The sequence below is a fragment of the Monodelphis domestica genome, chromosome 3 (assembly GCF_027887165.1).
Source record: "Monodelphis domestica isolate mMonDom1 chromosome 3, mMonDom1.pri, whole genome shotgun sequence".
NCBI lineage: Eukaryota > Metazoa > Chordata > Mammalia > Didelphimorphia > Didelphidae > Monodelphis > Monodelphis domestica.
Window position 1 is genome coordinate 107,661,637 of NC_077229.1, and position 19,533 is coordinate 107,681,169.

Below are 19,533 nucleotides of genomic sequence, written 5' to 3' on the forward strand. Positions count from 1 at the left end.
GCCCCCCAGTGGCAGAGTTTGGGGTTTCCCTGTAGATCCAGTATTCTCCAAGGGCAGAAAGGGTTTCCTTTGATCTGGGCTTTCCAGAGGCAGGCCTGTATCTTCCCTTTTCATTTTTATTTTTTGTATATATTCCCCTGCTCAGCTCTTGGCCATGCCCTTATGGTATATACACCACTAGATGCCAATGGACTATACTGCCCTCCCCTGTCTTAAACTTTGGAAAAAAACATCCTTCCTTCATTCCTCCAATGTCGTTTTGAAGAATTATGGGCTGGACAGAATGAACCGTACTCAGCTGGGAGAGAAGGAAAGACCTTGGCATCCTTCATCTGCCCTGGAGCAAAACCAAATTACCTCCTAGACTGAAATCATACAGGGAAGGCACAAGGAGAGGGAATGGTAGAGTTGGGGAGCTGGGAGAAGAGAAGGGAAGGGAAATGCTTAGGATGATGGCAGCAGCTCAGCCCAAATTCAGTAGCAGGGAGCTAGGAAGAGAGGCAGGCATAAATACTCATCAACAAACATGCACCCGCTCTGCTACCTCCCACCCCATCCCACCCGGATTCTGCGCAAACAAGGACACGAAGAAAAGAGGAAGCCAAGGCGGACCCCCAAATGCAGGTCCCTTGTTGATTTCTCACCTGTCAGGTGCTCACCTGATCTACAGGCCATATCCACATCCTTCTCAAAATCAGTCTGAAAGACAGAGGAGAGGCTGGGGTGAATGGGGACCCGGTTCAGGGCAAGGAGATTACATCTCCCTAAATCATGGTGATCAGAACTTCCATTTGGGCTGAAAGCCCCAGGCTCTAAGGTGCTCACTTAGAACACAGGTTTTCTGAGATGGCTGGTGTATTGTCACTGTTCTTTTCTCAGTTTAGCCCTTGCCTCTTCTCTCCTTCTCCATTGCTCTCACTTGATGGTCCAGCCATCCTGGCTTATTTGTTCAAGATTTCCAAAAGAAATCAATAAAAATAAATGATGCTTCCTCTTCCATCTCCTTGCCTTTGCCCTGATGACCTAGCACCTCTGGAATCTTCTCCCTCCTCACCTTCCTGGCTTCCTTCAAGACTCAACTCAAGCACTCCTTCTATAAGTGCACTCCCTCCTTAAATACTTTGTAGTTAGTGATTTTGTATGAAGAGATACAAAATAGATGCTGGGATACGATGCCTCCTGTGTTAGAATAAGCTTCTTGAGGACAGGAACTTTTGTCCTTGTCTTTGTATCTGCAACAAAACTTGGCATAGCTCCTGGCACATAGCAAGCCTTTACAAAATGCTTGGTGACTGATAATCCATAACTTATTATCTTAGACAGTCTCCTGAAAAATGAAAAGACTTGTCCAGGGTCACAGAGCCAGTATGCTTTGCAGACAGGACTCCTTGTTCTACCTCTCTGTACCATTAGCCCCATTTTAAGGATAAGAAAACTAAAGCACCACTAGGCTAAAGTCACACAATAAGTACCAGAAGCAGGATAATGAACCCAGGTCTCTTGACTCCAAGTCAACTGATCCTTCCACTACAGCACTCTGACCCCCTCATAACAACTCCCTTCTCTTTAGTGCTTCAATGCTCACAAAGGGGTTGCTTCTCATCAGGACAGTGAAATAGGCAACGCAAGGATTATGAACCCCATTTCATAGAAGAAGAAACCGAGGTTGAGAGGTAAAATGACTTGTTAAGAATCACATAACCTGTAAGGATTATTTTTTTCTATTATCATGCTTTTCATTCTTCTGCTTTATTTCTCATTGTATGTTTGATATATTATCATGTTTATTTTTAAAAAGCAGTGAAATTAATAAAAATGATTAAATAAAAACCCTAAAACCCAGGTCTTTGGGTGATGCTGTTTCTTATATATCATGATAACTATATCTTATATATATTTATTGTATTAGGTATATCTTATATATTATGATAAAACATTAGAAATAGAGTCAGATAAGACCTGAGGTTGAATCCTGCCTTAGATACTTACCAGTTATATGACCTTGGGCAAATCACTTAACTTCTCTGATCCTCAGTTTCTTCATCTAACAAGTGGGTATAATGATAGCAGGGTTGTCATCAGGGATAAAATGAGGTCTAAATTGTAAAGACCTTTGCAAACCTTCAAATACTATCTAAATGTGAGTCATGACTACATCTCCCAAACAATAGAAGGCAGCAAGGAATATTCTCCCAGTCAGCTAGAGAGCAAAGAGCAGTCAGGCCTGGAGTCCGGAGGACCTGGCTTCAAATCCGATCTCAGACATGTCCTAGCTGTGTGACCCTGGGCAAGTCACTTAATCCCAATTGTCTAGTTCTTTTTGCTCTTTCATCTTAGATATGCATTCTAAATGTGTGTGTATGTGTTCTCCCCTGTCTTTAAATGGTCCCTAATCTTATGCTAACCCCTCTTATTACATTGATCACATGAATTTGTATTATAGTTATCAATATCCAAATCTCATTCTTTCTACTGTATATTAAACTCCATTAGGGCAGGGGGCAGGTCTGAGTGTCTTCAAGAAGAGGCTAGAGGCTGGAAAGACTTCATGTCACAGAGGAGGTAGGAGTTCAAATGCTACCTTCTCTGTGAAGTGTTCTATGAACAACTTCCATCTCTCTTCCATTCAAGCCAGAAATTCTCAGTTCTCTGTCTATCTCTCTATCATCCATCTTTCCATCTGTCTCTCCTCTGAGTTTCTGGAAGCCCTGGGTCTCATCTTCTCTCAAACACTCTCTATGCTGTAGTTTGTAACAGGAGAAGGAGGCCTGGGTGGCCTTGAGAAAGCTTCAAAATTCTACTAAGTTGCTCTTTGAAACAAAGGTTTAAAAACAAACAAACAAACAAACAACTAACCTTTGCCTTTTCTCTTTGAACTGGTACTAAGTATCAGTTCCAAGGCAGAAGAGTGGCAAAGGCTAGGCAATTGGGTTAAGTGACTTGCCCAGGGTCACACAGCTAGGAAGTATCTTAGGTCAGATTTGAATGTAGGACCTCCCATCTCCAGGTGTGGCTCTCTATCCACTGAGGCACCTCATGGCCCCCAAAGCCTTTCTTTTTAACATTGGTATTTTCGGATGATACAGCTCCAAGGAGAGGGGGTTGGACTCAAAGGCATTTCTGGTCTTTTTTAGCTCAAAATCTATGATCCTCTGACTTCCTGAAAGAGCTGACCCCATAAGTTAACAAGAGAAACCAGGAGGGGTCCCAGCTTGTAAAGAGAAGAGGAAGGGAGCGCAAGAGAGGTCATTGTAGACAGTGTTTTCCTAAGCCAGGCCAGGGCAGGTCTCCCAAATTGTGGTAGTCAACAGTTGAGGATTTTGCCTTTGTCATATCCTTTGTCCTGTCCTTTTTAGGTGGTCCAGACAAACGATTTAATTGCTATAGGGAGCTAGGGAGCTCCTACTGAGGCAACTCTCTCAACTAGGGCAGGCTAGCAACTATTTTGCAATGTCTGGACTTAAATAAAGAGTTGCTTGGAACATTGAGAAGTTCCTGGGGTCACAAGCCAGTATATGGCAGAGGTAGGACTGGAACCTAGGTTTTCCAGAGCCCAAGCCTGTATGAAAATCCCAAATGTCTATCTCGAATGAGCTAAGGGTAGGGAGGAGATTTCAGAGTCGAAGTGAGGCCTGAGGAGGGAGAACAGGACAGAAAGGGCTGTATTCTAGTAGTTTTAGAGACCATCTCTCCTATAGAAAGAAAAAGCCAGCTCTACTTCTCATGGAGGCTCAGTTATCTCATGTAGGCACTCAGGTTTATAAGCACAGAGTCAAGGGCTGGGAAGAGATCCAAGGCCATTGAATCCAACCTGACCCTGAAGAGGAATTCTCCTTAAAATTGTCCTGATATGTGGCCATCCAATCTCCCCTTCAAGACGTCTAAGGGCAGCAAACTCAATACTTCCCAGACAGGTACTATGGGGCAGCTCAAACCTCTTAGGAAGTTTTCCTTCACCCTGAGCTGAAGTCTGCTTCTCCATAACCTGCACCCATTGGGTTTAGCTCTGCCCTCTGGGGTCAAGCAAAATTAGTTTAATCTCCTGGCCACAGAACAGGCTTTTGGTTAGTTGACTATAATCCCCATATTACTCCCAAATCATTTCTTATCCAGGCCAAATATCTCACTTCCTACTGAGGAATCATGTCGAATTGGCTGCTACTGCTACTAATTTCAATTTCTGTGATGGAATGAGGTTTATAAAATACCTCTCAGATAGGTAGTTATTGCCAATATTATTGATCTTTATTCATAAATAAGGAAACTGAGGTTCAGAGGCCCCCATGCCTCTGTGACCTACAGACTCAGCTGGGGTTAGGAGCAAACCAAGGCACTGAATCATACCATGAGTTGGGCATGGCCATTCTGGAAAGATCCCCCTGAGTCACCATTGCCTTCCTCCTGACGATCTACCACCCGACACTTCACAGCATCCTGGACCTGGGAGAAAAGAAAGCATAGAGTTGTCAGGGACCAACCTCCTAAAATGACAACAACCTAGTCCTCATCATCACAAAGTTGGCATACCCAACATTTGTCTATAAGGGGCTGCCAGTCTTGAACAAGGCCATTATTTCCCTTCCATTTGGTCTTCATCCCATGGGTCACCAGTTCAGCTATTCTCTAAACCATTAGCCATCCATCACATGCAGCCTTTTCTATTCTCTGGCCCATTTCTAGGTTCCCTATGTCTTACCCCCTCCACCCCCCATTAGCTTATAAACTCCTTGAAGGCAGAAATTGCCTCACTTGCTTGTATTTGGATCCCTGGTGTTTAGCAATGCCTAAGCATTTAATAAATAATCTCAATCTCTCTCTCTTTCTCTCTGTCTCTTCCTCTCTCTCTCTCTCTCTCTCTCTCTCTCTCTCTCTCTCTCTCTCTCTCTCTCTCTGTCTCTGTCTCTGTCTCTGTCTCTGTCTCTGTCTCTGTCTCTCCTCTCTCTCTCTGTCTCTGTCTCTGTCTCTGTCTCTGTCTCTGTCTCTGTCTCTGTCTCTGTCTCTGTCTCTCTCTCTCTCTCTCTCTCTCTCTCTCTCTCTCTCTCTCTCTCTGTCTCTGTCTCTGTCTCTGTCTCTCTCTCTCTCTCTCTCTCTCTCATTTACCTATCTGTCGACCCATCCATCTATTTGTTCATGGTAGGATCTTGACAATATTTTTTGAGTTGGGCTGAAGTCAAGGGAATTGTACCCATTCTCCACCCCCACCAAAAAAGCTTTATTGAAGGGGAAAAAAGGCAACTAGCTATATTGAAAAGGGTTGGCTGCTTAAGGAGAGTCAAATCTGCTGGAGAGGAGTCAATAAGAATAAGGAAATCTGATGTGGGGTGGCTGCCTGGGAATGTTACCTTTTGTGGGCTGCTTACATTGACCATGAATTTTGAAAAAGAGAAATTCATATGATCATGGAGTCATGGAGTGAGAGCTGAGAAGGGACCAAAGTGGCATTCTAATCTAACCCCTTCATAGGCTAACAATATTATTGGCAGCAACCATACATACATTTTCAGGTGGAAAGATCCTTTGAAATAGCCAGGTCAACCTCAATTCCCTATTTTACAGAAATGGAAACTGAGGTCTACAGAGGTTGTGACTTATCCAAGTAAGGGAGCATAATTCAGAATCCAAGTCATCTGATTTGTAACTCAGAATTATTAACATCCTACCATGATGACCCTCAAGATGATCATTTTATTGAGAACTAGAAGAAATCTTTTTTTTAAACCTTTACCTCCCACCTTCAGAGTTTATACTGTGTATTGGGCCCAAGGTAGAAGAGTGGTAAGGGCTAGGCAATGGGGGTTTAGTGACTTGCCCAGGGTCACACAGCTAGGAAGTGTCTGGGGCCACATTTGAACCTAGGACCTCTATGTAGTTCTGGCTCTCAATCCACTGAGCTATCCAGCTGCCTCCAGCTAGAGGGGATCTTAGAGACCATTGGATCCCATGGCCTCTTCTAACAGAGAAAGAAATGAGCAGATGAAAAGAGAGATAGTGTTTTGCCCAATGTCACACAAGTAGTATAGTAGAGACAGAATTTGAGCCTAGCTCCCAATTCCAAGATCACCTCACTTTTGTGTTTCCCTCTAGGGCAAATGATTAAAATTCAGGCCTTCCTTGAGCCATGCCTCCTCTGATCAGTGCTTTTCAAGCATTTATAATAAGTCTGTATTATGGTCACCTGATTCATTGTTATGTTGCTTTTTCATGTAGGTCACCAGCCATAGGACTTATCCTTTGTAATATACATTTTATCACTTAGAATCTCAGAATTTAGAATGTTAGCCTGGTCCATGGACAGGAAGTCCTGAGTTCAAACCCGGACTCAGATCCTTCCTAGCTATGTGACCCTGGGCAAGTCACTTAACTCCCATTGTCTCCTCCTTACTGCTTTTCTACTCTGGAACCAAAACACAGTATTAATTCTAAGACAGAAGACGAGGATTAAAAAGGAAAAACAAAAACAAAAACAAATGTTAGCCCTGGAAGGAACCTGAGAATATGGATTCTGTACCACAGAACATGGAATGTCAGGACTAGAAGGGAACTTAGAAGGTGGATAGAGTTGGAGGGGGCATTAGAATGCAGAAGGCAAACATGAAGAAGGACCCACAGAGATCATTTAGTTCAACTGCTCAGTTTCCAGATGAGAAACCCCCAGCCTGGAGGGGTAAGACGTGATCTGGTTTCAGGTCATTGTTGTTGTCTGTCCTTTGTTTTCAAAGAGGACCAATGACATCATGGGGCGAGGTCCTGACTTAGCCGTGCTTGGGATTTCAGTGAGGCTTGGAGATGCACTTCTGAGCAGACCCCGGCAAGGAGTCCTAAAAGCCAGGCTAGGACGCTGTCTACTCTAAGTACAGTGTTTGCTCTTTGACCCCTACTAGGTGTAGACTTCCAGAAGGCAGAAATCAGGCCTAATTCCCCTTCTCTCCTCTCCCAGGGCCTAGGTTGAACTGGACCACTGGATTTGCTGAATTTGGTGCATTGCTGGGAGAGGGCCCACCTCACGCCGAAGGATGCAGTGAACCATCACGATGACAAAGCCCTCCAGCGAGTCGAAGACCGCAAAGAGGATCTGGAAGAGGGCAGAGCGCCGGTCAGTGACAGCGAGGACAGCGGACATCCAGGTGAGGGCCAGGAGTGGCAGCACCACGCAGGAGCTCCAGAGTGAGGCCCTGCGGGAAGGATGGTGGACAGGGGCATTAGGTTAGAGGCTGGTAGGACTTGTGCCCATCATAGGGAGGAAAGAGGTTCCCAAGGTCCTGGTCCTCCCACTTCCCATTTCCCTCTATCCGCCAGCTGCCTGGGAGGAGAGCTCCAGTGGAAGTGGAGAGAGCCCAAGGACCCGGCCAGAGACAAGAGCTAATCTGGGAATGTTCGCTAGGGCCCTGCAGGGAAAAGCCCTGAGTGTGTTGTGGTCCAGTTTACAGGTATTATTCTCCAAAGAACAGGAAGGATGAGGGAGTCTCTTGTCAGGGAGATAGGAGAGAACATGTTTGAGAATTAGGTTTGTTTGGGGAACAGGCCTCAGATCTGCTCAATGACACAAGCCTTCCTCTCTTGTGGCCTTTGCCTTTCTGTTTCTCCCCATCTTTAGCCACAGCTTTGCCTGTGTTTTTCCTCATTTATCTCTGCTTCTCTCTCTCTCCCTGTTCTGTCTCAGCTTCTCTTCTCTGTCTCACCCAGCCACTGTTTCTCTGTCTGTCTGCCTGGTTTTTCTCTCTACATACTTCTGTTTCTTTCTCTTCCAGGCTCTCATCCGGCTTCTCTCTCCTTGGGTCTCTGTCTGTCCTTTTCATTTATCTCTGCTTATTTCTATCTATTCTTCTTCTTCTGGACCTCTCTCCTTGGTCCCTCCCACCCCCATCTCTATCCTTGCATCTCTGCTTCTCTCTGTCTTCTCTCTTTGTTTCTGTCTCCTCATTCCTACCCCTAATACATATTGTTTGTCTGTTTCTACACCCCTACATTCTATCTTAGAATTAATACTGTCTGTGCATTAGTTCCAAGGCAGAAGAGCAGTAAGGGCTAGGCAATGGGGATTAAGTGACTTGCTCAGGGTCACACAGCTAGGAAGTGTTTGAGACCAGATTTGAACCCAGAATCTCCCATCTGTAGGCCTGGCTCTCTATCCACTGAGCTACCTAGCTGTGCGCCCCCCCCCCCCCTCCAATATCTTGAGCCATTCTTGGTCCAGAAAGACCTTTCTGATCACAACCTTCCCTCTCTTTTTTTTTCTGACTCTCTATGGGGAGCCCTTCAGTCTTGGACATAGTAGGTTCAGCAGCTGAGCCTAGGCCATCTGAGATTGGAACTCTACCTGAACTCTCCCTTGCTCCTTTCTCCCAGGCCCCTAGTCTCTCCAAAGAAATTGGAGAGTAGCAAGGGAGAAGGACCTGGAGCCTGGTCCCACAGGAGGCCTCTGACTGTAGCTAGGCAACAGTAGGGTCTTTCCTCATGTTACCATGGTGATCAGGACTTTCCAAATACTAGTAGGACCCAGGGAATGTGGAGGGAAGTATTTTCGGAGAGGATGGAGAAAAAATTGGTTCTTTTCCTTCCTCAGCATTTTCCATTGTGGAAGGATGGGTTCAGGATTGGTAGGACAAAATGGCCAACCCTAATTCCAAGAATTTGGCTTTAGCTGCACAAAATCCAGGAATAAAAAAGTCATCATGAGACTGAAAAATGTTGCCCTGTCACAAGCCACATTCTCCACAGGAGAGGAATTCCAGGCTCCTCAAGGAGTAAAGGAAAGGTCCTCACCACAGCTCCTTTCCATTTCTCTTTGACATCAAATGGTCCCAGCAGATAGTATTGGTTTATTCCTCTAAAATAGAAATTTTCAATCTTTTTTTTCTTAAAAGAGAGCTCTCAAACACCCTCCCCTCCCATTTCAGGCCTTGTGCAAAATCAACAGACAAGCAAACAAGTAAATAAAAGGTTATGCATTATGTGCCTATCTATATTCTTTTTGCTGTAGGATAATTTAGGTTTGTTTTTAGCATATCCCTTCCTTTCCTCTTCTAAGAGCTCAGAACCAATTTTGATTTAGTTTTTCCCTTAAAGAACTACTCTTGTTTTTTTCTCTGCTTATTTTCATATACCCTTTTCTCAGAAACAAAGAGAAAATGGATAGAATGGGAGAATTGGAAAGGAGAGAGAGAGAGAGAGAGAGAGAGAGAGAGAGAGAGAGAGAGAGAGAGAGAGAGAGAGAGAGAGAGAAGAGAGAGAGAGAGAGAAGAGAGGGGGGGAGAAAGGAAGGAAGGAGGAGGAAGGGAGAGAGAAAGGGAAGATGAGAATGGAGGCTGAAAAGAGAGGAAGTAGGAAGGAAGGAGGGAGGCAGAGACAGAAACAGAAGAAATATAGAGACAGAAACAGGGTGAGAGATAGAATACTTTCTTATTCCTGCCTTGCAGCCTGTTATCTTTTATGGTTGCTCTATCTTCTCCATCAGATTATAAGCAACTTGAGAGCAGGTTGAAGGCCTGTTCCTCAGCTTACTCTAGACTGGGTTCTCTCAAGATTAGGCTTGGGTTTATTCCTTCTCTGTTCCTCAGACTTGCTAAGGGCAGAGCCAGGCCCATTCTTTTTTCTGTTCCTCCACTGTGGCAGTGAACATAGAGCTGGACCCCCAGTAGGGGCTCTAATAGTCTGCTAGAAATTTGATATCTAAGATTCCTATTTTCCCTTTCTTGAATCTAGGGACAGTCCTCATTTATGTATAGAGGATTCCTGGCAGATTGTCTCTGGTCTGTTCAAAGGCATTGAAATGGGTCCCTGGACTTCTCTCCAATCTCCCATCCCTCCCCTGTTCCTCCCCCTTCCCTTTCTCCCATCCCCATGGGGCCAAGACGGGACGGGACTGGACAGGACAGGACAGGACATGGGCAGAAGGACATGGAGGCAGCAAAGTGGGGAAGTCTGGGGAAAGGCGAGAAGCCAGAGAGGGAGGGAAAATGTGAGCAGGCAGAGAAGGATTAAAAGGAAGAAGGCATGGACAGGTGAGTGTGAGGACCTGGGGAATTGAGGGGAGAGTTGAGGGAAGCATACAGGAAAGGGGAAAGGAGAACTGGAGATAATGGGGGACTGTCCAGTTGTGCCCAGTCCTCAGAGTCTGATATTTCAAAACAAGAAGGAAGCCTGCCTATGAACTGGGTTAGAGCACCTTCCAGAAGCAATCTTTCCTACAAGAAAAGAGTGTCCAATTTTTGGGATGAGGGGGAGCTCTAATATCACACACATATATACACACATATGCCCACACATGTCCACACATACAGAATCACATAATACTAGAACTGGAAGGGATCATCCAGGAAACCTCCTCATTTTCCAAAGGGAAAAACTGAGATCCTGAGAAAGGAAGTGTAAAGAAGGGACTTGCCCAAGGTCATGACTAGAAAGGGACAGAATTGAGATTCATACCCAGGTCTACTGAATATTCATCCACTGCTCTTTCTATTATTCAGCATATCTACAGACACAGGCGTGCATTCTCATACAACATTACATGCATGCAAACAATACAAACAAATGCATACAAAACATATTCACATTTACACTCAGGTACATTCTCTTTCCTGAGTACTAGCAATCCAGAGAAGAAACTGAATGTTTCACAGAATTCCCCAGCTGGAAGAACTCCCAGGACCATCTAGGTCAGGCAATACCTCAGCAAAAATTCCTTCTATAATATTTCCGACATTCAGCCTCAACTTGGAGACCTCTAGTGATGGGGGGCTCACTATGTGGCCAGTCAGTTCCATTTTGGAACCTTAGTTCTTTCTTTGGAACAGTTTTTCCATATGATGATGTGGCTTGGTGGTGTGAATGGCAGAGAAAGGGGAAAAGAGGAATGGAGGAGTCTGTCTTGGCAGCTTCACATATCTCCCACTCTCTCAGCATTGATTTGATCCTCTTAGACCATTGAGAGCCTCTCATTTCCCAGCTGAAGAAACTCACTGTTCCCATCTCTTCTGCCCTTTCTCTACCAAGACTCTCTGAGGACCTCCAAGGTCCTCCAAGGGAAAGATAGATCAAGTCCCTCATGGAAACAGTGACAGAGTGTGAAGTCCCCTTTTGACTTTTCCTACCTGAAAAGCTTTACTTAATAATAAGAATTCCCATTTCTAGATTACATTAGGATAGGTAGTACAAAGTTTATTCCTCCTCTTCCTTCCCCTTTTACAGAAGAGGAAACCAAAGCTCACAGAAGAGAAATGATTTGCCAGAGTTAGTGTGAGAGTGGGAATGAAATCATTGACCCTGGACTTGAAGGACAGAGCCTTACCCACTATATCCCACTTGAGGAATAATCTTGTCTGGGGCAGGGAAGTAGGGATAATGACATCCCACCTTGCTCTCTATCCCTGATGTACTTCCTTGATCTCCAGTTTCATTCTCTGTATCTTTCTGGTTGAACTGGGGATATATAATTAGGGACTCAGTCTACTATCTGATATTTTAGTTCATCAGTTATTTTATAAGTGATCCTACATCTTGTGTGTTCAAAGGGGTAGGTGTTCTGGCTCTTATCCAAATGAAGATTGACTGAGAGCAGAACTCAAGAGACTTAGATCTCTTTGAGGGTATAGGTCATATTTCCTAATTCATATGAATCCCATCACACTAATGAGTTTTCAGCAAAAGTAGAAACTCGATACATTAGCCTTTTGATTTGATTGTTAATGTTGGCAAATCCTTAGAAATATAAAACCACCCTGAAGGCGTTTTTCTTATGCACAGGTCCTGATTTGGACAGTTGTGGATAGTTCCACTCCCTTGACATGGGGCCCTAGGATTCAGAGAGACCCACCAATACATGCCAATGTGAATAAAGTCCAGAACCCTAAACTACATTGGTAGGTAGGGGCTCTAAGCTATATTACCAGTCGGATAGGTATGATGTATTGGACCACCCCCCCCCCCATACTCACTCTGATTTTGTTTAGACCTCAGTCTGTGGGGCAGGGCTAAAGTGAAGTATGGAACCAGGGTCAGGGATCAGTGTGTAGGCAAGCTTCGGGCTTGAATTTCAGAAACGGGTCTCCCAAGGAATCTATGAAGAGATTTCAGGAATCACATGTTCTTGGATGGGGGAAAATTGTATCTTCATTTTCATTAATATTTATTGACATGAAGTATGTCTTTTAATTAGATTCTAATGCTTCCTCTATTAGATTGTAATCTTCTTGATTTCAGGGGCTTTTGCCTCTTTTTTTTTTTTTTGGTATTTCCAGCACTTAACAGTGTCTGGAATGTAGTAAATCCTTAATAAATGTTTAATGATTGATTGAATTATTTAAATTTTTTGGGAGGAGTGGAGAAGTCCACAGGCTTCACTAGTCTGCCAAAGAAGTCCTTGATACCAAAACAGTATACCCCTGATCTAGGGCCAAGGTCAAAATTCAATCTATGCTGAGGGTCAGGCCTCAGACTTTAAACAGAGTTAGGATTCAGGCTCAGAACTCAGTCTGGGGCCAAAGTTAGGGCTTAGCCTATAATGAGGGTGCGGGTTCCTTAGTTTTTTACCATGGTTAGGGCTCAGTCCATGACCAAAATCAGGGAATGGTCTTTGGCCAGGTTTAGGGTATAATGCATAGACAGAAAGACATTTTTCTCTCCATAAATACAACTAGGCAGTAGAGAAAGGGAATTTGTGGCCTTGGGGACAATAGCTCCATGCCTAGCCCTGTCCCTCACCTGCTCCAAACACCACCAACTCCTGGCATCAATGTTTATAGCTTCTGACTAACTTCTAGGTAGGACACCTGAGTTCTCTCACAGATGATGGCTCTAGGATGGCTTAGAAAGAACTACATATGAGATAATAGCTAGATTCTCTCCCATTAGCCTCATCTCTCATTGTAAGTCTCTCCTGAGTTCTTCTAATCTTTTCCTCCCAGGTTTCCTAAGCAGCTCTCAAGGTTTAGTGAAATGAGTGGACGCTTTGGAGTGAGAGGACCTAAACTTGAGTCCTATGCCTGCTACATAACAATAATGATATTGTAATTAATAATAATGTTATTGTTCAGTCTTTTCAGTCATGTATGCCTCTTTGTGACTACATTTGGGATTTTCTTGGCAAAGATACTGGAGTGGTTTGCCACTTCCTTCTTTAGCTCATTTTATAGATGAGGAAACTGAGGCAAAGAGGGTTAAATGACTTGCCCAAGATCACACATCTAGTAAGTATCTGAGGCCAGGTTTGAACCCAGATCTTCCTGATTCTAGGCCTGGCACTTTATCCATTGCCCCAAGTAGCTGCCCAATAATTATTAATAATATCATTTGGTATTTATATGGCATGTTAATATTTATATAGTTACTCAAAGATTGTATTTCATTGGAGTCTCACAATAACTCTGTAAAATATGTGCCATCAGTATCATTATGCTTATTTTATCAGTCAGGAAACTGAACCTGAAAGATAAAATGATTTGTCAACAATCATAGAATCAATGTCTCAGGGGAAGGATTCAAATACAAGTCTTCCTGATTCCAGGTTTGGGGTTCCTTCCTCTACCCCAAGTTGCCTTTTCAAAGTTGTTACTGTATTACCTTGGGTTAGTCTCTTCCACTCTCTGAGACTCAGTTTCTCCCTCTGTGAAATGAGAGTAATAATATTGGTATACTCCCTACTACATTTTGATAGCATCAGTGATGATGGTGATGGTGACAGTGATGATAGAAATGGTGATGGGAGTAGCGTTGGAATAGGAAGAACCCAGCAATTCTATTAATTGTCTTGTGCCTTTATAAATCACCTTCTCAGTGAGTTAATCTTGGGCTAAGAACCTTTAGGAGGGGTTCTGCTACAATGTTCATTAGATATTTAAGACCTAGCAAAGACTTTTGTCATGGCTACAATCTTGGAGACTAAAACTTACTGTCATTTTGACAATTCCAGACTCAGTTGCAGAAATTTTATGGCAAACATGCAATAGAGATAGTGCTGAGTTTGAAGCTAGAAGTCTTTATTTCAAATCCTGGCTCTGCAATTTACTTACTGTGTTGCCTTAGGCAAGTCACTTGCCTTCTGTCCCCTCAATGTCCTCATCTGTAGAGCTTGGATTCAATTTTTGTCAGGAGCCTTTCCAGGACAGTGCAGTAATTCAAAGAATAAATTGGAAGGGGAAAATGTACAACACCTTGATGTATCTCAAGAAGTTGAGGACCCTGAAGCTTCAGAAGGCACATGAAGGGACTCTAAACATCATCTAGTTTTTAGGAGTCTGGGATCACAGATTGAGAGTGGAAAGAGCCTTAGAGATCATTTTTTCCAATCTTCTAGAAGAAATTTCATTTATAAATTAAAAAATTGAGGCCAGAACCTTTCCCTGGCCACAATTGGCCCTAGGACCCATCTGGAAAGGGAGGAGGCAAGAGGAAAGCTGCCATCACCTAGGTACCTGATAGGAGTCACCAACTCTTTTCCTTCCATTCCATCTGGATGACCACAAGACCTTACTATCTGCATCATCCTTGTTTATTCATGTCCTCTAGACCTTACCATCTATCCCACCAATATTCTTTGTAGGTCCCTGGCACTGCCATTTAAACAAATGATACAAGCTAAAGGCCTTTGGATCTTGCCATATGCCTGCTACAGAAACATTAGGACTTCCAGGCCTTTCTATCTTCCTGGAAACAGAATTTTCTTTTATGTGTTGTGTTTCCCAGTTAGAATGTAAGTTCCTTGAGAGGAGAAACTGTCTCACCTTTTCTATTTGTATTCCCCAGAGGTTAGCACAGTGCTTTGGCACACAGTAAAGTGCTTTTTAATATTTCTTCATTCATTCATTTTTACAAAGCAAGGGAAAAGAGGCCCAGAGAAAGAAAATTACTTGCCCAAAGTCACAAAGTGAATCAATGACAGACAATTGTGTGGCCTTGGGCAGATCATTTCCCATTTCTGATCCTTGTTTCTCCATTTATAAAATGTAGTTAATTATAATACACTACCTACTTAAAAGGGTTATTGTGAAGAACAACTGGAGTCATGCATATGTGCTATTATTAGTATTGTTATTATTTATATTATATTACATTGTATTATACATTTATATTAGTACTACAATATATTATTATATTTATATTATATTGTATTACCTATTTATAGTAGAATCATATTATTATTACTATTGTATAATTATCAGAGAGTGCCATATAAAGATCACATATTACTACTGGTCTCTGATCCCTTCTCTTTTCTTCCTTGTGACTCCTCTTCCCCATTATACCTGACATGTAGTGAATGATCAAACTGAATTAGAAAGAGATTAAACAACAGGGAATCTCAGACCCCAGCCAGGGCCCTCTGACAGTAAATATTTCTCTCTCCTAGAAGACCAAAGGAGCTGTTTAATGACCACTCGAGTTGGGCCTTTAGACAAGTCCTGTATCAATCTAACTCGACTCTCCCATAGATTGCCCCATCCTCAACCTGATTCAGTTTCCAAGTCTTGATTCTTTTTCTCTTGTTTCTCTCTCAGGTGTCCTTTGGCCACTGCCACTCTCTTGCCCAATATCTTCAGTGTTCCAGTACTCCTATGGGTCTTCTCCTGGTCCAGCCAGGCTGGTCTCCTATATAAGCCAGGCCCAGGCCTGCTTCCAGTCCCCAACCTTGGTCACGGTCTTATCCCCAAACCTGGCTAGAGATCAAGCCCTGATCTTGGTCACAGTCAGCTGGAGAGTGAACTCAGACCTTGTTCCCAGTCTGAGCCCCCACCCTAGCTAGAGCCTGAGCCCCAACCTTGGCTAGAGACTGTGCCCTAATGTTGGTCAAAGGCTGAGCCCCAATCCTGGCTAGAGCCTGAGCCCCAAGCTTGGTCACAGGATGAGCCCCAACTCTGGCTAGAGAGTGAGCTCGAACCTTGGTCACAGTATAAGCCCTGACCTTAGCTAGAAACTGATTCCTGATCTTGGTCACAGCCTGAGCCCAAGAGTGAGCTCAGACCTTGTTCATAGTCTGAGCCCCTACCCTAGCTAGAGCCTGAGCCCTATCTTGGCTAGAGACTGAGCCCTGATCTTGGTCACAGGCTGAGCCCCAACCCTGTCTAGAGCCTGATCCTTGATCTTGGTCACAGGCTGATCTCTGCACCTGACCACAGGCTGTAAAGAGTTAAACTTTGGCATGACTGAACCCTGACCAGGACTGCAGACTGAGCCCTAAAAGCCTGATTGCACATGAAGCCCTGACTAACTAGTGACTGAACCTCAAACCTGAATCTTGACTCTGTCACAGACTGAATCTTGACCCTAACTAAAGGCTGAACCCTGGACACATGACCACATATCGAACTCTAAATTTGACTTCAGAATGAGCCCTGGTCTTGGTCTCAGATGGACTAACTCCAGGCATTTTCCTTGCCCACTTTCCTTGCCCACGTTTCAGAGAAGGTGAGAAAACTCAAGACTGAAGGGGAGGAGGACAGAAAGGAAGAGCCAGGGCAAAATATGGAGGGAAGAAAGAAGGAAGGAAAAAATTCCAGGAGGCTGGGGGAGAGGAGGCAGGAAGGGCAGGTGGGGACTCCATAAGAGTGGGAGAGGTAAGTGAGGGAGGTGAGGGGTGCAAAGAGGTGCAAGGGGCTGCACTAACATGGCATTACTGGTGGTGGCCGCTGTCTCTTGGGCCGCAGAAACCACTCCGCACTTGGCACATTTCAAAGCCAGACCATACAGGGGCACTGCCATCTGACTGGAAGTGAAATCAAAGACTGAAACATAACCAAATACCTTTTGCTCTCAGAACACAAAAGAAATGGGGGCATGGGAATAAAAGGGGGCAAAGAGGGGAGGAACCCCAAAATTATTAGGGAAGGAAGGTCTACAAGATGAAGGGAGGATGCACAAGGGAAGGGGGAAGGAAGAAGGAATAGAGGACAAAGTTCACAGAGTAGTGGGGTGTCTCCCAGCCCAGTCCCTGGCCCAGGTCTGCTCTGAGGCAGGCTCTGGGAAGGGTGATATTGGAACCCCAGCTCTCATCACTGAATCCTGACTGGCAGTAGCCCTGGGAGGAAGGGGAGAGAAATGTGTAGTGAGGGCTGATTCTTGGGGAGTCTGGGGTTATGTTAGAGTAGACTCCATGACCCCCTGGATCTCACTGGCTATCTGGGGATTCAAGAGGGGAGGTCTTGGTGGGATTTCTTATTTAACTTTTAAATCTTTATGTCTTAAAGTCTGAAAGAAAGGTTTATGAAGCAAGACCTGAGGAAGGGGGTTGAGTGTATTTTTCCATGTTAATCTGGGTACCAGTATTTATATACAGAAGAGGAGAAAAATGGGTTTAGAGTTGTGTGTCCATGCATCTATGTATGTTCGGACATGCCTGAGTGCTAGGGTGTGTATGCATTTATATGTGTGTGTGTGTGTGTGTGTGTGTGTGCGCGTGTGTGTGTATTTTTTCAAGTGCCTATAGACCTTGACCTCTCTAAGGCCAGAATCACACTTCTCCCCTCCTGTCACATAAGAGAATTTAGCAGCACAAGGCTCAGTACAGACTTGGTAGGACTGATGGATGGTCTAAGAGGCACATGAAACAATGTATGGTGGGTTATATATCTAACTATAACCAGCAATACATTTGCGTCAGTGTTTGAGAGGATGTCTATTTGTGTATTCGAATCAGATTCAGAATTTCCAAGTTAGAAGGAAGCTTAAAGTTTAATCTTGCAGGGCAGCTAGGTGGCTCAGTAGATTGAGAGCCACACCTGGAGATGGGAGGTCCTACATTCAAATCTGACCTAAGATACTTCCTAGCTGTGTGACCCTGGGCAAGTCACTTAACCCTGATTTCTCAGCCCTTACCACTCTTCTGCCTTGGAACCAATACACAGTATTGATTTTAAGATGAAAAGTAAGAGTTTAAAAAAAAAAAAAAGAGTTCAATCCTTCTTGATTTAGGGCTTGCCTTTCCAAAAGACAGGGTAGGTCAGTGGAAAGAGCATTATAATATAAGTTGTGAGACCTGGGCTCTCTGTTCAATGGTACACTGGAGTTGGCTCAAACCAGTTAGCAAATGCGTATTGTTAAATTTTCAGTGTGAGTATTTATACCTCTGAAATAGGCAAATACTAAAAATCACAGTTTGATTTTTTGCTTTGTTGATTATTTAGACCAGAGGTGTTAAATGCATGACCAACAGAACCCGTCATATTCCCTAATGCAACTGAACCAGATTGAAATATAATTGGGAAATATTTATCCATATTAAAAAAACACAATAAGACACAGATAATGTGAGTTTCTTATTTAATAGGTGGCCTTCAGGAATCCTTAGGTACATTTAGTGGCCCTTGTTTCTATTTGGGTTTAACATGCCTGACCTAGACTTAAGAAAGTGATGGAGACAATATTAATAATAAGAGTTAAAATGAGGGTTAAAATAAATATGTTTTATGGAACTTTTTCCCTATGGAAAGCCAGTTAAACATTTACCAGGTCCTATCTGACACTATATGATCTCAGGCAAATCACCTTCCCTTTTGTTCCTACCTCAGTTTTCTCAGCTCTAAAATAAAGAGATTTGCCTGGTTGACTTCTTAAGTTCATCCTTGCCCTGGCAGTCTATGCCTTGACTTTATGTTCGCAAACAGGCAATATAATTTCCACTTTAACTGCTCAAGTAATAGCAAGTGCACTCCTGGATCAGCTCATTCCACTGCTGGACAGCTCTAACTCTCAGGCAAAAGACCCAGGTTCTTTCTTAATCACAGAGCTTACAAGCTGCCTCCTAGAAACTTTAGGGATGGAGCCTCTAGTTTATGTTTTACAGATGAGAAAAATGAGGTGACTTATTCGAGGTGATCCAGCAAGTAAGGAGTACAAATGAGACTTTAGCCAACGTCCTTTGCTCCCTGAGGGTCTTTTCTTCTATGCTAATAAAGCTTCTCTCCTCCCTTTGGACCTGCCTTTGGGGCCTCTGCAGAACTGGGCTAATCCCTCTTCTACATGACAGTGCCTCAATGATTTTAGATGGCTAGTATGTCTTCCCTCCCACCCTCCCTTCCAATCCACCCCCCTTCTTCTGGCCCCTGAGTTTTCTCTTCTCCAGGTTAAACATTCCCAATTCCTTCAGTCCATTCTCAGTATGTCCTGCCCTCACCATGCTAGGCACTCTCCTCTGGACCTACATTAGCTGACTAGTGCTGCTCTTATGAAATAGGCATATATATATATATATATATATATATATATATATATATATATATATATATATAGTGAAGATGATCCTAAGGGACTTATGCCTAGAGGTGGCACTCAAGTATAGAATCCGTATAGTTGAAAGGATATGAGTTCAAATTCAGCCTAAGATAGTTACTAGCTATATGACTCTTCAAGGCATGTCATTTATTTGTTTATGAAATGGGGATAATAATAATTGAACTAGATGTCCTCTGTGGTCCCTTTCAGCTCTCAATTTCTGATTCCATTAAGATTCATCAACTTGGATGAAGCCTGACTAAAGGTCCATAGGATTTCAGAGTTCAAAGGGATGTTGCAAATCATTTCTTCCATGCCCATCATTCTAAG

At 43.6% G+C, this 19,533-nt stretch overlaps 1 protein-coding gene across 10 annotated transcripts in view; it reads right to left on the minus strand.

Annotated features, from left to right (window-relative positions):
* The window catches only part of ADGRB1 (adhesion G protein-coupled receptor B1), a 290,949-nt gene that overhangs the window by 21,593 nt on the left and 249,823 nt on the right, over nt 1–19,533 (minus strand). For 4 of the 10 annotated variants that reach the window (XM_056820736.1, XM_056820737.1, XM_056820741.1 and 1 more), the window contains 3 exons: nt 7,001–7,172; nt 4,345–4,440; nt 645–699 (listed from right to left, as the gene is read on the minus strand). In XM_056820736.1, coding sequence (XP_056676714.1) covers nt 645–699; nt 4,345–4,440; nt 7,001–7,172 — 323 coding nt within the window. Of the gene's footprint in view, nt 1–644; nt 700–4,344; nt 4,441–7,000; nt 7,173–16,600; nt 16,700–19,533 lie in introns of all 10 variants that reach the window. The other 6 variants (XM_056820738.1, XM_056820739.1, XM_056820742.1 and 3 more) reach the window with 3 other exon arrangements.